This window comes from Eleutherodactylus coqui, chromosome 6 (genome assembly GCF_035609145.1).
Source record: "Eleutherodactylus coqui strain aEleCoq1 chromosome 6, aEleCoq1.hap1, whole genome shotgun sequence".
Lineage (NCBI taxonomy): Eukaryota > Metazoa > Chordata > Amphibia > Anura > Eleutherodactylidae > Eleutherodactylus > Eleutherodactylus coqui.
Window position 1 is genome coordinate 110096928 of NC_089842.1, and position 20654 is coordinate 110117581.

Sequence of the window (20654 nt, forward strand, 5' to 3'; positions counted from 1 at the left end):
AATGTGCCTTTAGTCCCTCTAAAACTAACCACCTTGTCCTCCCACCCTCAACCAGCCGACCACCCCCCAACATCTCCATATTAGTATCTGACACCATCATAACCCTCAGACAGCACGCCCGCTGCCTTGGGGTCACATTGGATTCTGACCTCTCCTTTATCCCCCACATCCAATCTCTGCCCCAAATGCCACCTGCATCTCAGTAATGTTGCTAAAATTCCGTCCGTTCCTCACCACAGGCGCGCTAACAACACTCGTCATCCCCCTCATCCATTCCCGACTCAACTACTTCAACTTGCTGCTCATCGACCTTTCCTGGACCAGACTCTCCCCTCCAATTCATACTAAATTCATCAGCTAGACACCTCTTTCTATCCAGCCGCTTCTCAGGCACCTTTGCACTATGCCAGTTGCTGCATTGGCAGTTCATACACTACAGAGTTTAATTTAAACTCCTGACCCTCACCCACAATGCTCTCCACAGCGCAGCCCCTACGTATATCGCTTCCCTCCTGTCCATACATCACCCAGCCCGCGTGCTCCACTCTGCGAACACAATCAGACTAAATACTCCTCTCATACGAACCTCACATTCTTGCCTCCAGAACTTCTCTAGAGCATCACCAATCCTCTAGAATGCTCTAACCCAAGGCATCTGGACAATCCCCGACACAAGAAACTTCAGATGTGTCTTAAAGAGGTTTTGTCATTAAACTCCTTAAGGGCTCCTGTCCATGGGCTAATTTTCAAAGCGTTCCCTGCGGCGATAATCCAGTCACGGGAAATGCAGTGAACGCTTTCCATAGCGTTGCTATGGAAAGCGCAGGCCCCCTGTCCATGAGCAGAGAATCATAGCTATTCTCTGCTCGCGGTTGGCAAATCGCAGCATGCTGCGAATTGCCGCGATTCTCTGCGGTGAGCCTATCTGTCGGATAGGCTCACCGCGGAGATCTGTCAGCTGGCTCCTGCTCCCCGGCGGTGGCTGCCGTAGCGGAGATCCCCCGCGGGATATTGCAATGGCCTTCTCACTAATCTTGTCCAGTCCTCCCATGTCACCTCAGAGCAGGCAGGTAGGCTTGTTATTAAGCGTGCATTCCTTTTATTCTCCTTCCTGCAGGTTAGTGAAGATCACGTCCCTCTGACGTAGCGTTCACGGTCTAGGAAGGAATGCTGACCTATTGCAGAGACAGCGGGCATGCCCAGTCTCCACAATAGTTTGGCACTCCCGTGCTGGGCTGTGAACTAGTGACGTAGCATACATCGTCGGCCAGGAAGGAGGCAACCTGTGAATGTATGTAACTTCACAGAAAGCAGAAGGATCAGCCAGCTGGAGGTGAGGTGACTTTCCCGGAACTGCAAGAGACAGGATAAGATCAGCGAGGAGAAGATCTGGTATGGAGACTGGAGAGAAATAGATAAGTATAGAATTTTTTTTTTTTTTTTAACAATCTTGTTTTTATTTGAGCATAGAAAAAAAATCGTTTACAAACAGTGAGTAATTTCTTACACAAATGAAGCCATTGTAGGACGTAACTAACAAATCACAGATTATGAGTGTTACATGTTTGGTTAGCGATGAAATGTACCAAACTTGCTTTGAAAGATATGATGGTATAGGTTGGGTACATTCAATCAATAGGTGCTGTGTGAGCGGGAGGGAGCTACTTCCCCACTTCATTAGGGGTCTATTCAAATGTATAGACGACGAGAGAATTTTTTTTTTTTTCTAATGACAGAACCCCTTTAAAGATGCACTTCACAGAAGCATACTAAACCTGCTGACCTAGTCCCCCCTCCCTCATAATATGCCTCTGCCCCTCCTCATGGCTTTCCATTTTGCCCTGCATGTACACTTCCTGCCCCATACCCCCTGTACCACCCCCACCCCGTTTGTGTCCTACAAACTGTTTACCACATTATTGTCACATTGCTGTGTTCCTCCTTGCTCCACCACCTACCCGTCTACCTTCTGTATCACCCCACCCACTTTGTTTCCAAATAATTGAATACCACATGTAACATTTGTAATTCTCATATTATTTGTGTTCCCCGTGTGTCTCAAAAGCGCTATACAAATAAAGATTATTATATATATTTTTAAAATGTTTCTCTATGCAAAATAATTGTTGCATGTTGTACAGTATCAATGTTTACATAACAGATCTAACCTCTTACTCTTGCCAAAAAAGTGAAATAATATGATATGTAGGAGAATTAAGACTGCGTATGGACTGCTGCAGCTGAGCATAGTTGGAATAGTTACAGAATATTATTGTTACTGATCTACCATTTCAACAGTCTTGTTTTCTCCTCATAGTGCAAGGACATAGAGCATCTACCTCTGGTATTAATAAAACAAGTATGGTTGCAGTTCCACAAAAGTTCATAATGAAAAAGCCCTACAACATTTGTGAAAAAAATGTTTTCTTGAAAGGTGAGTGGGCATAGTAATGCAGCATTTGTGCTACAGAAACTCTTCTAACCATTTCTGTGTGCTACACCTGAGACACATGTTAATCTCCAAAAACAAATATGGTTAGTGACCTAATGTAGAATATGTTGGAAAATGTTTTTTCTAGAAATGGCAAAATTTGCTTGGCTTTGTCCCTAACCCTCATTGAAATTGATTTCTGTGGTAAAGTGGCAGATTTCTGTGGTAAAGTGGCAGATGTGGTACCCATTTGCCAATTCCAAGTCGTAGCCAAGACTTCACTTCTCCTGTTAGGTGTGGGTGCCACCCTTGTGTCATGATGCCCAAGATTTGAATACCACTTTAATTAATGAAACATTCCAGTTTATGTTTTTTTTTTACAGAAATCCGTCACAGCTGACCTCTGCTATAAAGAATCCAGTTCTGTAGCGTGTCCTCTCCAGGCTGCGTATTCAGCCCTTTTCTTATGGCCTCTAGGTCACATGATCAGCACTCTGACAAAGTTTTGTGACCTGCAGTAAAAGGGGTATTCCAGAGATTGGGTGAAATTTTCTTAAAGGGGTTCTGTCATTAAAAACAAAAAATTTTATACTTACCTATTGCTCCCCAGGCAGCCTGCTTACCTCTTCTTCTTATCCCAAATCTTCTCCTGGAGCCGCTTGTCAATTCGGTCACGTGACCTCCAGCACCCGATTTTCTTCCATCCGGTCAAAAAGCGTACACTGCCTACCTTCCGCTTCCTTCAGGTCAATGTACGCATACGTCACTAGTGACGTGTGCGTACATTGTCTTGTGAGGAAGCGCGGAATGAAGGTAGCCGCGCGAGACAACGGCACGACTGCGCACGCGCGAGACAGCGGCACACGACTGCGCATGCGCGAGTCTGCGGCGCGCTCGCGCTCGCCTGGGAGCACGTTACACGTGCACACTCTCTGCCAATAGAAATGTATCCCTGACACTGTTGTCAGGCAGAATACATTTCTATTAGCCAATGGAAATGCAAGCTTCTGCTGCCTCTCGGCCAATAGAAATGTATCCCTGACACTGTTGTCAGGCAGAATATATTTCTATTAGCCAATGGAAATGCAAGCTTCTGCATATAAGCATATATATATTTTATTTATATAACTATATATATATATAAATAAAAGTATATATATAAAAAAGCATATATGTGTGTGCATATATAAATATATGCATATATATATGTGTGTGTGTGCATATATAAATATATGCATATATATATGTGTGTGTGTGTGCATATATAAATATATGCATATATATATATATATGTGTGTGCATATATAAATATATGCATATATATATATATATATGTGTGTGCATATATAAATATATGCATATATATATATGTGTGTGCATATATAAATATATGCATATATATATGTGTGTGCATATATAAATATATGCATATATATATATATGTGTGTGTGTGTGCATATATATATATATGCATATATATATATGTGTGTGTGTGCATATATATATATATATATGCATATATATATGCATATGCATATATATATATATGCATAAATATATATATGCATAAATATATATATGCATAAATATATGCATATATATACTGTACATATATATATATATATATGCATATATACATATATACATATGCACACACATATATGCTTTTTTATATATATATATATATATAAAAATAAAAGTATATATATAAAAAGCATATATGTATATATATATATATATATATATATATATATATATATTTATATGCATATATATGCTATCTGTATCTGTCTACCCGTCTGTGTCTATCCATCTGTATTTATCCGTCTATCCGTCTGTAATTATCCGTCTGCATTTATCCGTCTGCGTCTGCCCGTCTATCCATCCGCGTCTATTCATCTATATGTTTATGTGTATATACACACATATATCTATCTAGCTTTATTTGTCTGTGTGTGTGTATATGGCGGTTTCAGGCGAATGTAATTTTCTTCCCTTATGCGGCCATGATTGTCACGGCCGTATATTGGGACAAAACTAAGCCTATGATTACTGTGGTTTCTCTCTCGTTAATACTTGACCGAGAAAATATAGGACCTCCCCTATGAATACTATGTGCGTGAAAGATCGGGCGGCCGCCGTATTCCCACCATTTATTTTGTTTCTTACAGTTGCTCCTACAGCGGTTTGTTTGTTTGTTTGTTTGTTTGTATGTATGTGTATATATATGATACACACATACGCACATCACAATGCATTGTTCTTACAAGGCGCACTGCACTGGCAGACACACTCGCATATTTGCCATGCGAGATATTGGTCTGAGTTTCTCGGGCTGATATAGTGCTCACTTGTGTAAAATCAGCCACAGAGAATGAATTTAACATCACCAAAGACATAAAGCTATACATTGCCCTCTATTGTCAGCATGCTGTTATCCTGACCCCCAAGTGTCAATGCATAATGCATCCCAAGTGGCAGCTTGCCCACCCATATCACGTCTTGTAGCCAAGCTAGAGGCGATACAACAGGGTCCTAGAACGTCCATGCCCGTCCGTTTCGCATTTTGAATCCAAGCTAGAGGTAGTACAACAGGGTACTAGAATCTCCATGTCCACCCGTATCACATCTTGTATCCAAGCTAGAGGTGGTACAACGGGATACTAGAGCCTTCATGCCTGCCTGTATCACATCTTGTATCCAAGCTAGAGGTGGTACAACGGGATACTAGAGCCACCATGCCCGCCTGTATCACATCTTGTATCCAAGCTAGAGGTAGTAAACAGGGTCCTAGAGCCTCCATGCTCCCTGTATCACATCTTGTATCTAAGCTACAGGTGGTACAACAGGGTACTAGAGCCTCCATGCCCCCCGTATCACATCTTGTATCTAAGCTACAGGTGGTACAACAGGGTACTAGAGCCTGCATGCCCGCCTATATCACATCTTGTATCCAAGCTAGAGGTGGTACAACAGGGTACTAGAGCCTGCATGCCCCCTGTATCACATCTTGTATCCAAGCTAGAGGCGGTACAACAGGACATACATATATACATACAATAAGACCAGCTTTATACAGATGTAAGTGCAGTTGCGCACACTTTTGTGCACTTTTTTGTCTCTCTGAGGGCAGCCGCACATGGGTGTAAGCGTGGAACGTACATGTCCTATGCAGTGTGTAGATATATTACTATACATATTATATGTGTGTGTGTATGTATATATATATATATATATATATATATATATACATACATACATACACACACACACACACACACACACACACACACACACACACATACATACATATATCTATACACACACATCTTGATACATATACGCATAGATAAATGTATATATACATACACTCATACAATACATTGCATGGGGAATATTCCTGTTTTTACCATGTGGAGTGACTACTGTGAGTGGCTACAGTGAGTGGCTACAGTGAGTGGCTACTGTGAGTGGCTACTGTGAGATTGCAGGGAAGATCTGGAGGCCCTTGGGAAACTCTGGGTGTTCAGAGACCCAGGGAGAAACACTAGCAGATTTTGGTAGACTGCAGGCAGGACTATTCACTGCACTGGATGGGCGGAAGTAGCTTTGTGAGGGCGGAAGTGGTCAGCACAGCAAGGGGTGCTGGGAGATGACCTCCTAGCAGGAGGGGCTGAAGATGTAAACAGAGCATGGAGGTGAAAAATGGAGCCTAGGTAAGTACTACTTCTGAAAAAAACGTTTTATATGTGTTATTTACCACAGGTTGTGCCAGCGGGGCAGATTTACTGGAGAAAAAAAATACAGATTGTAATGACAGAACCCCTTTAATGTTTCCACTTATTACCATTGTTTCACACAACCCATCTAAATCGTCATACTGAAAAGTACCTGCGCCACCGCTGCTTTCCAGCCAGCTTCAGGTTTCCACATTGTTATTTTCAGCCTTCATTCCCCCATAGTCCTCTTGAAAAATGAAAGCTGCCCTGTGATTGGTTGCTGTGGGCAACAGAGACAGTTTTCATAAATCCAGAGCATTGTCATAGTACTGGTCATGTGACCTGGAAGCCAGAAGAAAGGGGAAGAGTACACATCCTGGAGGGGATGAGCAACAGAACTGCAGAGGTCAGTGATACTTTAATGGATTTTTGAAAAAAGAAATAACCCAGAATGCTGCTTCAGCAGTTTAGATTGGATTGTCATTTAAACTTTGTGTTTCTTCTTGCAGAATTTCCCAGCATTGAACCTGTTACACTGAGAATGAAATCAAAAGAGCCACCGTCTAACAGTGAAAATATTTGTTTGGATGAGAGAGATGTAATAAATTACACAGTTGGTGAGTTCTCCTGGTTTTAGGAGGTGTGCATTTAAGCATTAATATTCTTTGTACCTTTATTTTTAGGAAGTGGACAGATAGCTTTTAAATAAGAAGTAGTATTTTTTTTCCCTCCGTTAAGCTTCCCAGGAATCTACCTGAACTTTGACCTGGAATTTTACCATATTTGTAAAATTTGTTCTACAATATGTTAAAATTTTACAATGTGTTGTTGACTAACATTTGTTGTAGTCATGCAATATGATATAAGTAAATCAGATCAATGGGCATCTGACTAGAGATAAGTGAGCACGCTCGGATAAGTCAGTTACTTGAGTGAGCCTCCCTCTTCTCGAGTAACTACATTCTTGTCCAAGTGTGCTCGGGGGGGGGGGGGGCAGCGGGGGGGAGAGAGAGATCTCTCTCTCACTCTCTCCCCCGCTATACCCCGCCACCCCGGTGTACTCTCGGACAAGAATGCAGTTACTCGAGAAGAGCAAGGCGCGCTCGAGTAACTGACTTATCCGAGCGTGCTCGCTCATCTCTACATCTGACTACTAGCACGTCAAGTCGGACATCCATCAATCTAACATACGTCACCTATTGAAAACAGCCTAGTTAGTCAGCACAGCTGATTCTGATGCTCTTATTCTTCTCTATGGAAGCAATAGCATGTGCTCTTTTTGCTTTACAGCTAAAAATGTTTTTTGGGGCTTCTTGTTTTTGGGAGCAGCGTGGATCACAGAAGTTCGACCCCTCATGTAATATTTATGACCATTTCTCATTACTGCATCATAAAAGTCAAATAGGGGTTATTGTATGACAACCCTGTTAAGATTTGTATTTATTTTCTTTATTGAAAACGTTTTTTATTTTTATAGTAAACTAAACTAGAATCCTTAAGTAATGAAAATTAATTAGCAAATTATATTGAGGCTCCAAAATGATTACTTGGGTGTAGTAGACAAGACACATACAGATATGTTACCTCTTTAGGCCGAGGTCAGACGAGCGTGGTCTACACTCTGCTAAGCAACGTGTAAACCACATCGCTGTCATCCTGAAAAAGATTGCATGACCAGGCTGTCTCTAGCTCCGTGGAGCAGCCTGGTTACACACCTGTGGTGCGGGCTGCGTTCTTCCCTGGCTCCCATAGGAGCCTATGGAAAGCGCACAGCGCACCCCATGGAGCTGACAGGCGAGTTGGCATTTGCTGTCCGTTCTTTTTCAGAAGCGCAGATCCTGCGCTTCTAAAAAGGGTCCGTGTGAGTGCTTCCATAGCAACCTATTGGTTGCTATAGAAGCGTGGTTTACAGGCTGCTGTAGTAGCGTGTTAACCACGCTCGTCTGATCGAGCCATTAAAGTGCACCTGTCATTCCCTGAAAAACTACACTGCATGTACTAAAGCGGAAGGTGACGTTTGTAATTACTTCTTCTGTGCTTTCCTCAAAAGCTACAGTACCTGGGACCATTACCCTACTGGAATGTTGCTGACTCTGTCCTCTCACACTCATTTGCATACTGGAGCCACTGGCATTACACAGAAAATGCCAAAGGAAAGGGAGGAAAAGTACTAAATAAAAGAAAAATAACATAAAAAGTAAGCATTTATGAAAACTATAGCAGGCATAGGGGATGTGTTTAAACTCATAAATGAAGTCATGTTTGTCAGTGGAGAATGACAAGTGCACTTTAAACCTCTCAATCCATCGCATGTATACATGTTATAGATTGGTAGTCTGTTGTTTGATTTTACTAATGTAATTCACTTACTTTGCTTATAACGTTTATCTTTAAAAAAAAATTCACAATTAGGAACCGATCACTTGGCTGTGTACTTTTAAAGCGTACATACTTATAGTTTCAGGTGACCTTTAAGAATAAGCTATTGCGAGTGTACGTGACGAATAACATCATTTCTGACTATTCTATAACTTATATCCTGCACTTATGAGTTTTCCACTCTGAAGGCTCCTTTTCTAATCATTAGTTTTCCCTGAGCTCCACTGTAGAGTGGGTGGAGCCTATCTGCTATGATCTCTCCCATACACTGCACACACAAGATATCTTGCCTCCCTAGCTTATTGTAGTACTACCCCCTTCCTCCCCAAGAGCAACAACAGTCTGGAGTCCATTATACAGCACTACTGAGCTGTGAATCAAGGAGAAACACTAGAAGACACAGTAGCAGGTTCTCTGTGTGTCTGAGTCTCTTTGCTGCTACTCCACCCCCCGTCTCCATTCTATCGGCAGCAGCTGTAACCTGATCTCTCAGTGAAGCTAAAAATTCACCTAAACTCTTCTTCTCTGAATATAGATTTTAGCTGGGAATTCAGAATGATCAATCAGTGCAGGAGGAAGAGGAAAGGAGGAAACGCTGCTGACAAATAAAGAAAAGGGCATTTTTCTGTAATAAGATATATTTACAAACATTTCTCATCTTAGCTGGTTAATTTTTAATTTGCATAAATTAATAAAAACTGTTTTTTAAACACATTTTTTGATAAGTTTAACTCTAAATTCCTGACATACTATAATGGAGAGTGCTGCTCATATCTGTGGCTGACTCCCATCTTCATCTCTTTTGCAGTCAGTTTTTATAAAGTATTAATAAATGTGCCTGTATTTCCACTGATATGGCTGTCTTAGCATTGGGAATCTACCTATACACTGTGCATATGCCATAGATCTGTATTGTTGGAATACGCCTAAAAAAGGGGATCTGTCACTAGTTTTATATTGCCCCTATCTGTTGGCCGCTTAAACTAGCGACTGAGACCCTGATTGCATAATCGAGTTCCTTTATTAGGTTCTATAGTTTTCTTAATTTCCATGTTTCTGTGCTGCACCCTGATGACAGAATGTAGTCCACAACATTCATAAGCTGCGGCTGCCCTTCCTTGCAGATGATTGGCAGCGGTCTTCAAATCTACAGTATAGGAAGAAAGCGGTTAGTCCTCCATTCATGGGCAGGGGCAGCCATAGCCTATGAATATCGCGGACTACATAGCACGAACACGCTGTGCTTGTCCTGCAGCTTTTGCACAGGAGCAATAGTCATTCAGTGAATGGACGTGGGGCGCAGCAGAGATATCTACCGGCCACCCACCTCCATTCACTGAACAGGCAGTTGTTCAGAGATGAACTACTACCTGTTTATACTGAGTGAAAAGTCGCTCACAATTGCTTTCTTTCACTGAGCTAAAGCAAAACACCTAATGAGTGATTTCTTGCTCAGTAGCCTATTGGGTCTTGGGTTTACACAGGACATCTATTGGTCAAAATTGTTTGTTTAAAGGTACCTTTTGGTCACGTTTTTGGGATCCCTAGCAGTCAGCCAAAGAATGTTAATTTCCCTGCAGACTGCTGCTGTGAGTGTTGCGGAGGTGGTCTACCTCTGTGAAGTGTTGCTTTGTCTAATGAAAGCCGGAGCGGTCTCCTGGATGGATGCTACAAGTGTTAATCAGGGCTGTGAACAGCTCAATGGACAGAACAGAGTGCACAGAGAAGGCCCAGCTGTCTGCTGTTTTCAGCAGTTTGGCATCTGGTGGACCTGAGCCATCTTTGTTTTGCATGGATGGCCATTTATGTAAAGAAAGAGAGAGAAGTGCGTCACGTGCTGACCCTCATGGGGAAGAACACAAACGGCTCACCTTGTGTAAATACACACTGTTAGCATTCATGGAAATGGCTGCCATGTGCCTCCACCAATGTCTGGCTGTCCATGGCTTACCCCAGCACAATCAGCTGTGTGCCAGGAGTGGGACCCGAGCGGATTAGCTGATCACACCAATGGTTGTATTCTGTATGCCGAACAGCGTGGGAAATTTCTTTTTCTATTGCTTCAATATTCATTTCTATATTTTCTGTTCATAACATGAGCTTTCCTTCCTGTTGAGATCAGTAATGTCCAGCTATAATCTTTGGCATATGTGGGATTACTGTATTTTGCTACACAATTGTTATAGTGCGTGGGCATGCATTATAATTGTTAATTTTGTACACATGCATTAACAAGATAATTGTTGTAAAATTGCTGCTATTGTGTCTTATTGGTACCATCTGACTGTTTCCCCCGCCCCCATCTATCATTGTCATTTAAAGGGATTTTTATGAACTAAAAATATGTATAATGGTCAGGAAATACAATAGAATACAATAGCAAAATAAGCCATACTTGACTCCTTAAATGACCCTCCAGTCCAGCCCAGGATCCCCAGTTCCAGAAAAAGCTGCAGTTTTCATTGTTGTGTGAGACTGCTTAGTCAGTCACAGGCTTCAACAGTGATATTGGCATGAAAGAAATGTAGCTTCTTCCGTGACCGCAACAGCAGGCATCGGTTCCTGGGCTGGACCCAGGGCAACATTTAAGGAGGTGACTGTGGCTTATACTATTCTTTTGTGTTCCCTGCCCCTCATATAGTTAGATTTTTCTTTTTTTATTCACATGGGCACATTTTTGTTCCATCTGCATGTTCTATTTTCGTCCTCCTCATGGACAAGAATTGGACATCTAATGGCCTATGCCTGTGGGGATCGGACAGCACAGGTCCATATGCTGTCCAATGAAAGTTGCACCTGAGAATCTCGTGCACAACTTGCATATAACTGTATGAATCCGGCCTTAAACTTAACTATCATATTCTCGCTAATTATTAAAGAGGTATTCTTATAGAATGAATATTATTGTATATCCTTAGGTTTTGCTATTTTATTTTAGTCAGACCCCCGGAATCGTCGCCCATCCAGGCAGTGGAGGAACTCCCAGCCACTCCCTGTGCATGGAATTGCATCACCGCTCCATGTAGGTGAATGGAGAATTGCATTTCCCTTCACAATGGATAGCTGGGAGCATCACAGTACATGGGAAATACTGTTAAGAAGCCACAGTGCTCTAGCCCGTTCAGTCATGATCAGTACGTTGTCCTATTTAAGCTATATGGCTTTACTTAATATAATTGGAAAACCCCTTACCAGTATATGATGAAAGAAAACAAAAAAAATGTTAATAAAAGTTATTTACTGATGGAGCACGCAGTTACGTCACGATGTCGCATAACTGCGTCGATGAGCTGACACTAGGATGTCATCACGGTAATGATTAGTCATTTACTATGATTTTTTTTAATTTCAAATCACCCATTGAAATAAAAAACTGAAGTCCCAGAAATAATTTTTTCAGATTTCTTTATCTTTATTATTAACGTTTTACAAATCTAAAATATTTTTTTCTTCCTTCATTCCAACAAAAGATGATGAATTGATAATCGAGAGCCAACGCAGCACTGAGAAATTCAACCTAAGAAATATTCCTTCAAAAAACAAAGTGAAAATTCAATACAACATGAAAACTAGTGGATACTGCCAAAGATTAGTCAGGTGGCCAGTGGGCCAGAAGGATGAGCTTACACAGAGACGTTACGGTCCGGGTTCTACCAGGGAGCTTGAGAGGACCTTCAACTGCACTGAATGTGGAAAGAGGTTTTTAAGAATAAGCGATCTTAGGCTTCATCAAGGAACACACAAAATGAAAATAAAACAGTACAATGGCGCAATGGTTCAGTTCAGACCCCAGCAAAGAGTCGAATCCAGTCTAAAACTTCCCGTTGATGACAAGTTTCCCCACTCCATTTCCATCAAAAATGTATCTGTGGCCAAGTCTTTAACCTGCGTTGTTTACGGGAAGAACGTCAGCTCGGGCCCACCGGTCATGCAAGCACAGAAGACGTTTGCGAGGGAGAGACGATTTGTATGTAGGTTTTGCGGTAAACGGTTTCAGAATAACAGTAATCTTATCGGACACGAGAGGATACACACGGGTGAGAAACCTTTTGAATGTCCAGAGTGTGGTAAAAGCTTTAGCCAGAAAGCAAATCTTACCACTCATCAGAGACTGCACACCGGAGAACGGCCCTTTGTTTGCATCACATGTGGCAAAGGCTTTGCGCAAAAGATAAACCTTCTAACACATGAGCAAACCCATACAAAAAAGAAAAAGAAGATAGACGGCAAGCTGGTTCTAATAAACTAATCCAATATCTCACATCAGGTTCTGGCTGACGACAGATCAGCCGGGATAACCGTAAAGTGCCTGGGAATCGCTTATTCCTATTCACTAAGTCTACTTATTTTTAAATGCACACTACACAGTTTTTGTCCTTGACTGGCAGGCTAATTTTACTGTTTAATCTAGGTTTTTTTTGGACTAGTGGTTTTTTTTTACAGGTGCTACTCCAAGAAGATAAGATACATACAAAAAAAAAAAAGAAAAGTACCTCAAACATGAGAAGTATTTTAGAGCTTTCTAAAATATGAATCATTTGTTCCAATGTTTTTCTAGCCTTATGTTATAAGAAAGTATATATAAATGTTGCAACTAATTTGTATATAACAGTTGACTTATATACAGTAGAGCTCAGTGTCAGGGCTGGAAATCTTGACCATTTCTTCACTAGTAATTTTTCAGGGGTTAAAAAGACTTTCTGTATATACAACAGTATATTCTCCTCCTGCGACCTCTCCCTCCAAACTACGAAACCTCAATGATACATTTTTTTTTGTTTTTCCAATATGGTCATTGTGTTGTTTAATCCTCGGGGGAAAGATAAAGAAATGTTCTCTATTTTTAAAAAGGAAAAAAAAAATGACTTCAACTTCTAGACTTAGTCGGGGAAATGTTTTTGTTTTGTTATTTATTGCATAGTATATCTTTTTGGTGCACAATTCTCCATCAGGTCCTTCGGTAAAAGGTTTTACTATATACACTAAACATCCTGCTATAAGATATTCTATAACCTCCAGCCGTAACTTCTAGTGCAGTAGTGCTCCTGATTTGTGCTTCTATGTAGGCAATGTTAAAATATGTTACATAAACCTCCATGTTTTAATGGTGTGTGTTTTTTTGCCAACTACGACTACCGTGATTTCCTGGATTGAAGACCATGAAATGTTTTTTAACTGCTTTCCTCTTGTTTTTTTTTTCATTTTGGTTGAATTTTCTTTGAAATGTACAGCAAGGATTTTAATTTGCTTCGCCTTTGGGGTTCTCTAAATTGGTCAGCTATCCTTGTAATGTGGACTCTTCAAAAATGTGTTGGCTTCTCCGAATATATGTACCAGATGAACTGTTTAAATCAAAGTCTTTTTCTCTCTGTTTACTTGGTAAAATACTACCATTCAGCAACCAATAGTCCATCAGTTCAACTGGTTGAATTCAATTTTAACTTGTAGACTGGTTTCTGTAAGAAGTTTCCATCACTATTTGTGATCACGGGGCTCACTCGGCAGAACGAATACTTTGCGGAGTGTTTATCACAGAGAACAATAGGGCTCTATTGCGTGTAATATGCAGTAAAATAGAACATACCGCGTTTTTTTTCACGAATGTATTATATGCAATAGGAAAACGCTAGCGTGAGTCGATCAGTGAGAATCAATGTACTTTCATTGACTCCATTCACTGCGTTTTAGATGCGCGTAATACGCACTGAAATTACGCTTATGTGAGCCTGCCCTAACAGGCCCTGATCAGTGGGTGTCCCTACACTCATCACACATTGATGGCCTATCCTGTGAAGAATGAATAACCTATTAATTTATATTCCTGGAAAACCTCCTTAATGCCGCAACACCTGGACTATTGGGCGCTTTATGATTTGAATTCTGGATTGTACTGCAAGGTTCCTTCTTAAAATTCTTAAAGTATTGGAATTTCAAATGCAACTTTTTTATAGTAGGTTTAAGATGCAAATATTACCAATAGCTCCATTCACAGTTGCAAAAGTATGTGTGGGAGGGTACTCGCTCTAATAAGATCCTACACAACATTTCTTGACAAGTAGGGCAGTCGCCCTGACAAAGGCAACCCTATACAGGAACCTTTTCTATCTTCCTACTATAGCCCTGTCCCTCCAACGTGTTTCCTGTCAAAAGGTTAGGGCTCTATTAGGGAGATATAAGGTTGAGGTTCCCATATAAGCCATTTGCCCTATATTTCAAGCAGCATTGTGTAGGGTGTTAGGTTGAGTTGCCTCCCACACATTCTTTTACAACTTTGAATGGACCTTTTTTTTGCATTATAAACCTATTATAATAAAAGCTTTTTATTTTGAAGTCTGTATTTTTGCAGTGACTATCTTGATTACATGTTTATATTGAATAGAGGAAGGTGGATACTTCTCTTATCATACTTAGTAGTCTTGGAGCTTCAGCTAATGTGATTCTTCACATGCTGGACAGTTCAGGAGATAGCTGCTGGTAACTGTTGATTTCTTCTGTCTATTCCAGGGATTGTTAGAGAACTGTCTCTGCTGTTTGTGGTGACGGCCACAATTGTGGAGTCGGTTGGCCCAAAAAATTCAACTACAAAGCAAGGCACCCTCTCTATATTTTTTTCCATTAAACAAACCTTTTTTGGGCCAGTTTCAGCTTCTTATGTCTACGACAGGGTTGTGCTCAAAGACCATGAATTTTCATACTTACTAATGACGAAGGACAAAAATAACTGTTGCTTCAAGTCATGGAAGCAAATCGCAAGGCTGTTCTAACAAAGTTTGGCAAGAAGTCTGCTGTCCGGTCCTTAAGCACTGACTGACAAGTATTTGTGTCATAATTTTGACTATTTTCATATATTTGGGGGTATTTTTGTAGGAACAGCACAAATGTGAAGATTGTCAGGACAAATGCTATTGTCAATACTTTTGCAAATTATTAATACTAATGCTGTAGCTGGTGTAACTAGAAATCTTGCGCTTAAGCGCCATGTCTCATTATATACATCAGTTTTGAGCACAATCTTGCAGTTGAATGTAAAGCTAAAACTTTCCCCTAACAGTACTATTAGCAGATGTAACAAATTGGGGAGGTGTCTTGCTGTATAGCTGCCACTTCATTTTTTGCCATATCTCTATGGGCCACCCTATTGGGGAGCTGTGCGTAAAAGAGGAAATGTATTATTTGTATGGCTAGAAGAAGCCTTAACAAAGGAGACCGATGAGAATCTCCCGAACAGCACATCACGAGGAGTAGACGCGTGCTATTTTATATGAGGAGGGTTTAGAAACTGTTTTTAACTTTTACGGGGTAATAGAGTAGGGCTAGTGGTCTCACTAATGTATTTCATGTTAGGATACATACAAGGCTTTCGATGGATATATCTTATCCATAGAGAGCAGGCTAGCCCTGCCTTATCCCATATGTATTTTACTCTAGCAGTAGTGAATCAGAGCTGCAAATGTAGAATTTTGCCGCAATAAAAAATTTTTAAAACCGGTTTTAGTTTTAAATTGGTCAGAACAATCCTTTTAGCGCTACGGACACAATAATTGTCATTAAAGGAGTTTTCCACTTTGGACAGTCTCTTGTTCTTAGAAGGGTCCCCCTAAGAATAAACTGATGCCTTGGTGCCTACTGCTGAGTGCCCCAGAGATCTTTCATTTGCAGGGACCCAGACTTTAAGTGTTCAGTTCTTCTGCAACACTACACGGGTTATTGAGCATTATCTAATTCATTAGCTTGTCTGTTTAATGAAGGGGTGTCCTGGTTCCTCCATAGTGAGAGATGCTCGTTGTATCTGCACAATGCTGTACTAATGTTTTTTTAACCAGATAACCGCTTTAAGTACCATCATTAGCGATCCTGTTAGCCACAACAAGGAGGAAGCACTACATGTTCTCGGCTCGTTAATGTCTCTTTCTAATTCGTGAGAATCTCTGGTTAATGCTCTTTATGAAGACAACTTTATTATAAATGATATATAAGTTATTTTCAGAGTTTCTTTTTACTCTAGTGTGTAAGAAATTACTCATGTTTGCACAAAAGACTCTACGTTTGTATTTGGAACTTAAGGGACACGTGTGTCCAGTTGTCACGTGACTGTACCGACACGGTTTCTGTTGCTCTATGCAGTCTTCGGTCCATAATAGTTCATTCTATAGAAACCTACTGGTTCAACAGAATAACTCTTCAAAGCTGCTCTTACACCATCACTATTGGTTTCCTCAGTATTCACAGGTTCTATTGATACAGCTTCTATCCCAGTTTCTCAAGTACTTAAAGGGAGAAGCGACTTTGGTCCTTTCATCATCAGGCTGTAAAGGGTAGGGATAGAAGCTTTGTATAGGTAGTGTAGGCTGCATGTCTTATTAAAAAAAAGGACGGTAAAATAAAAAAAAAAATAAAAAAAAAAAAAAGCTTTACATGCAAAAGGTGATTGCAGCGACAATGAGTTTGTCTTGTGTAAGTCATATAGATAAGTCACGGTGGCTGCACTGTAGTTCTGGTACCCTTTTTTTTTTGTTTTTATTTATTTTTCTGTAGAAGAAAACGTTACACTGAGTTTTTATTTTGAGCTTTATGTTACTGTTAGTGTTTACTGTATCATTTGTTTGTGTTGCAACAATAACCATTTCTTCCTACTCAAGGAAAGTAAGTGAACCTTTATCCTAAGTTGCATTAATTATCCTTGTTCTTACTTGTATGGCAGTAGAAATGATTGTGGTTGAAATGGTTTTCATGCCAATTGTTTTACATATGTGACCTTCAGGAGCTTTGGCAAAACTTTTAGGCAAACTGTGTAAACTTTAAAGAAATGTGCATAGTAGGTACTGAGCCTTTATCTTCAAAGTTACATAACCCTGCCATGAGTTAATTTTGGCTAACGGAGGCTTAATCCTCCCACCCCCTCCTTAGCAATGTTCAGGCGTTGTATGGAATAAGTGAACCCAATCCTTACAGATTCTATAAATTCTCGGGTCTAATTAAAAGTATAGATAAATATTTAATAGTATGGTGAAGAATAATATCTGGAGCGAACGCCACAGCATCCATGCCAACATGCTTTAAAAGGACGCCAAAGCTTTAGCATATGTTCGTTTTATACAATCATTTGTTCCCAGTTGTCAGCCATTTTTAGGTATGGAGACACTGACTTTTAACGCCCTCAAAACTGCATGGCTGAGCTTCGCTCAAGGAAAGAGCACTGACCCAAAGTCATGCGAATCCCTGCTCCCATGATCACTAACAGTGCTCAGACCCTGCAGAAATATTTACATCCATATGTGTGTCTGATGGCAATATATAAGTTCTCTACTTTTTCAGGCTCCTTACGTTTTCTAATGAGGCTTTTTACAGTGTTGTATGCACATCTCCCTATACACTGCAGAATTGGAGAATGTGGTCGTATCTGCTGTTTTGATACTTTAAAGTTATAACCTTTCCACCATCTTATTGGACATTTGCAGTTACGACAGCAGTGCTGTTGCCTTAGTAGTCTGCATTGTTGAAGGTGGTGGTATATTTTAAAGAAAAGTTGACCAAACACTCAGATTTCAGCGGAATTGGTTGACAAATATGTATGGAGGTTGTTAAATGTCAGGGGAAAGAGGGATCCAACATATGGAAATCCAACATGCCAGATCCTTTGCACCCACAGAGGTGTCTGGTATCGGCTTATCTTGCCCTCTTTGTAAACACATGCTTGCATGTCCAAACACATGTATATGCAGGAATCGGAAGAAATAGCTGTCGGCTGACAGCTATTGAGGGTGTATGAACTGCTGTAAGATGCACTGGGGTATTTAATGTATTTACAGTGCTGCTGTCAGTTGCTAGATTCTTTATATTGAAATTGTAGACTACAGATGTACACCATGGGTCATCTCTTCAAGTTTTACATTTATTGTTCATTTACATGAATGCCAAATTTACTAGAGTTTATCGATATGAAACGGGTGTTAAACAACTATAACAATGGCTCCTTTCCCAGTATGGGTGGTCAGACCTCAAATTTCCAAGTGGGTATTCTTCTGTAGACATGGTGATGTCCTGGATCTGATAGGTGGGATATTCAGTTTTGCCTAATCCTATTTTTCCCGATCAGCACAAGATATTTTCTCTCCCAAGCATTGCATTGTGTGCCCCTTTTAGGAGGAAAAGCAAAGTCAACATAGGCAGGTATGGTAGCCAGCTTTTCATTTCCTGAAGCATTTGACATATTTGCTTAGTAACATGGGATGTCTACTGTTACATTTAATCTATTATTTGCAGTATATTACATGTGACATCTTATACACAGGCTTCTTCAAAGGGGTTGACAATCCCTGGCCATATGCCCTAATAGGCCTTATGGATATTATAAGAGAAGGAGTGTCCCCCACTGATTACCTGTGGGGAACCTATCATATCCCCACAGCACCATAAACTAAGTTAAGACACTCTCAGGGGCCATGACAGGGAACCGCGTGATATTCTTTTTATACTTGTTCGCTCACACAATCCAGTGCTGTCACCTGGTAAAGATCGTGCAGCACACAAAAATCTCACTTTTTAGGTTGTTGCGCACTTGCTCTCCTATAGACTTTTATGGGAGAACGTGACAGGTGACAGCACTGGATTGTGGAAGCAGATGAGTATAAAAGCGCATAACTCAGCTCCCTGTCACGTCCCCTAACAGCAATATAACTTATTTTATGATTCTCTGAGGATGTGACAGGTTCCCTTTAAGTTTTTAAAGGGTTTGCCTTCATGGAAGCTTACCCCTTTAAGCTGCCATGAGAATTCCTGTGTCCCCAAATTCATCCTTCTCCTTGAAAGTGTCTTGCTGTGTAATGGAACCCACTGTTTTCATGTAAATTTTTTTATCCCTACTCCTGCATACAAAAATGCCTCATTTGTCTTAAATTTGTGTTGAAATTAGATGTTTGTGGTTTATTTTGTTAATTTTTACGTGATCTTTAGTTCTTATTCTGTTGCTTGTTTTATTTCTCATGTATGTTATATTTCTTCAGGGTTAGTTAACACTAAATAACTACTAATTTTACACTTTTGTTTTATTATTTTGTTAAAGCACTATTTAACATGCATTTGAAATTAAAATTTGATGTCCGAATTGAAAACCATTTTTTTGTATTTGAAGCTCTTTAAATTTCAGAATGTCATGTACATTAAATGCAAGTTAAGTTATAATATTTTATCTAATTCTCTTGCTCTTTTTGTTTTTCCTGCTTTAGAAGCAGCCTAATATTTTACTGTACCCAGTTACAATGAAAACATTGAAACCAAATATTATATATGCAAAGCCTTTACTGTTTTCATGCGCATTTTTTTGTCTTGTGAGAAAAAAATGGTCTTACAACTGTTTTTGTATTTGTCTATCAGTGTTGTGTGTAACATGCATTGCTCTTCAACAGGTGTTACGCATGTTACTTGGTTTTCTGTGCGTCTGAAATGATTAGAACCTAAGGTACTTCTAGATGAAGATTGTTAGCTGTTACTGTAACCTTCCCATTTAGAACGAGTGCTTCTTAGGAGTTGAGTTTGTATATGTGATTCTTTATGGTTGTCATAAATCCTGTAATATCTTCCAATAAACTGTTTTGTTACCTAGTACATCTCTATTCTCTTTTTCATACAATTAAGAACTGTTGCCCAAAGTGAGGCCTTTGCACAACTGTCCTACATCTTGTTATGCCGGATACGGGGGCTGAGAGGGTGCAGCATGATACAAAAATACAAAGAGCGTTAAGGAGAGGATCTCTTTATTATGCCCCATCCTCCACAGGCTGTGTCATAGGCAAGACACGGTGCACCAGTTTTGTCTAGAATGTTCCTTCAACTACTTAAATGTGTAGTAATAGAACTACTTCTGGTTTAAGAAAAGAAGAAATACATTGAAATTAAGGACATACTTCTAGTTCCATATTAAAAGGGACTTTACTAGAAGCCCATGCATTACAGGAAAAGACCAGTTTCATACTTGGGGTTTGACCCATTGAACTTGTGATAGAATGTCCCAAGAAAAAACAGAACCAATGACCCCTGGAAAAAAATTCCACCATGCCTTTTGCTGCAAGAAAAACAACTTTTCAGTTTCCTTGCACTTCTACTCTGCCTTCAGAAGCTTTGTTCCA

General features: G+C 40.2%; 1 protein-coding gene across 1 annotated transcript in view; it reads left to right on the forward strand.

Moving 5' to 3' along the window:
* LOC136632468 (zinc finger protein 569-like) overlaps positions 1–20130 on the forward strand; it is a 57067-nt gene extending 36937 nt beyond the window's left edge. Inside the window, exons 8-10 of the mRNA XM_066607390.1 lie at positions 2318–2434; positions 6660–6767; positions 12000–20130. Coding sequence (XP_066463487.1) covers positions 2318–2434; positions 6660–6767; positions 12000–12778 — 1004 coding nt within the window. The 3' untranslated portion in view covers positions 12779–20130. The remainder of the gene's footprint in view (positions 1–2317; positions 2435–6659; positions 6768–11999) is intronic.
* The last annotated feature ends 524 nt before the right edge of the window (positions 20131–20654 follow it).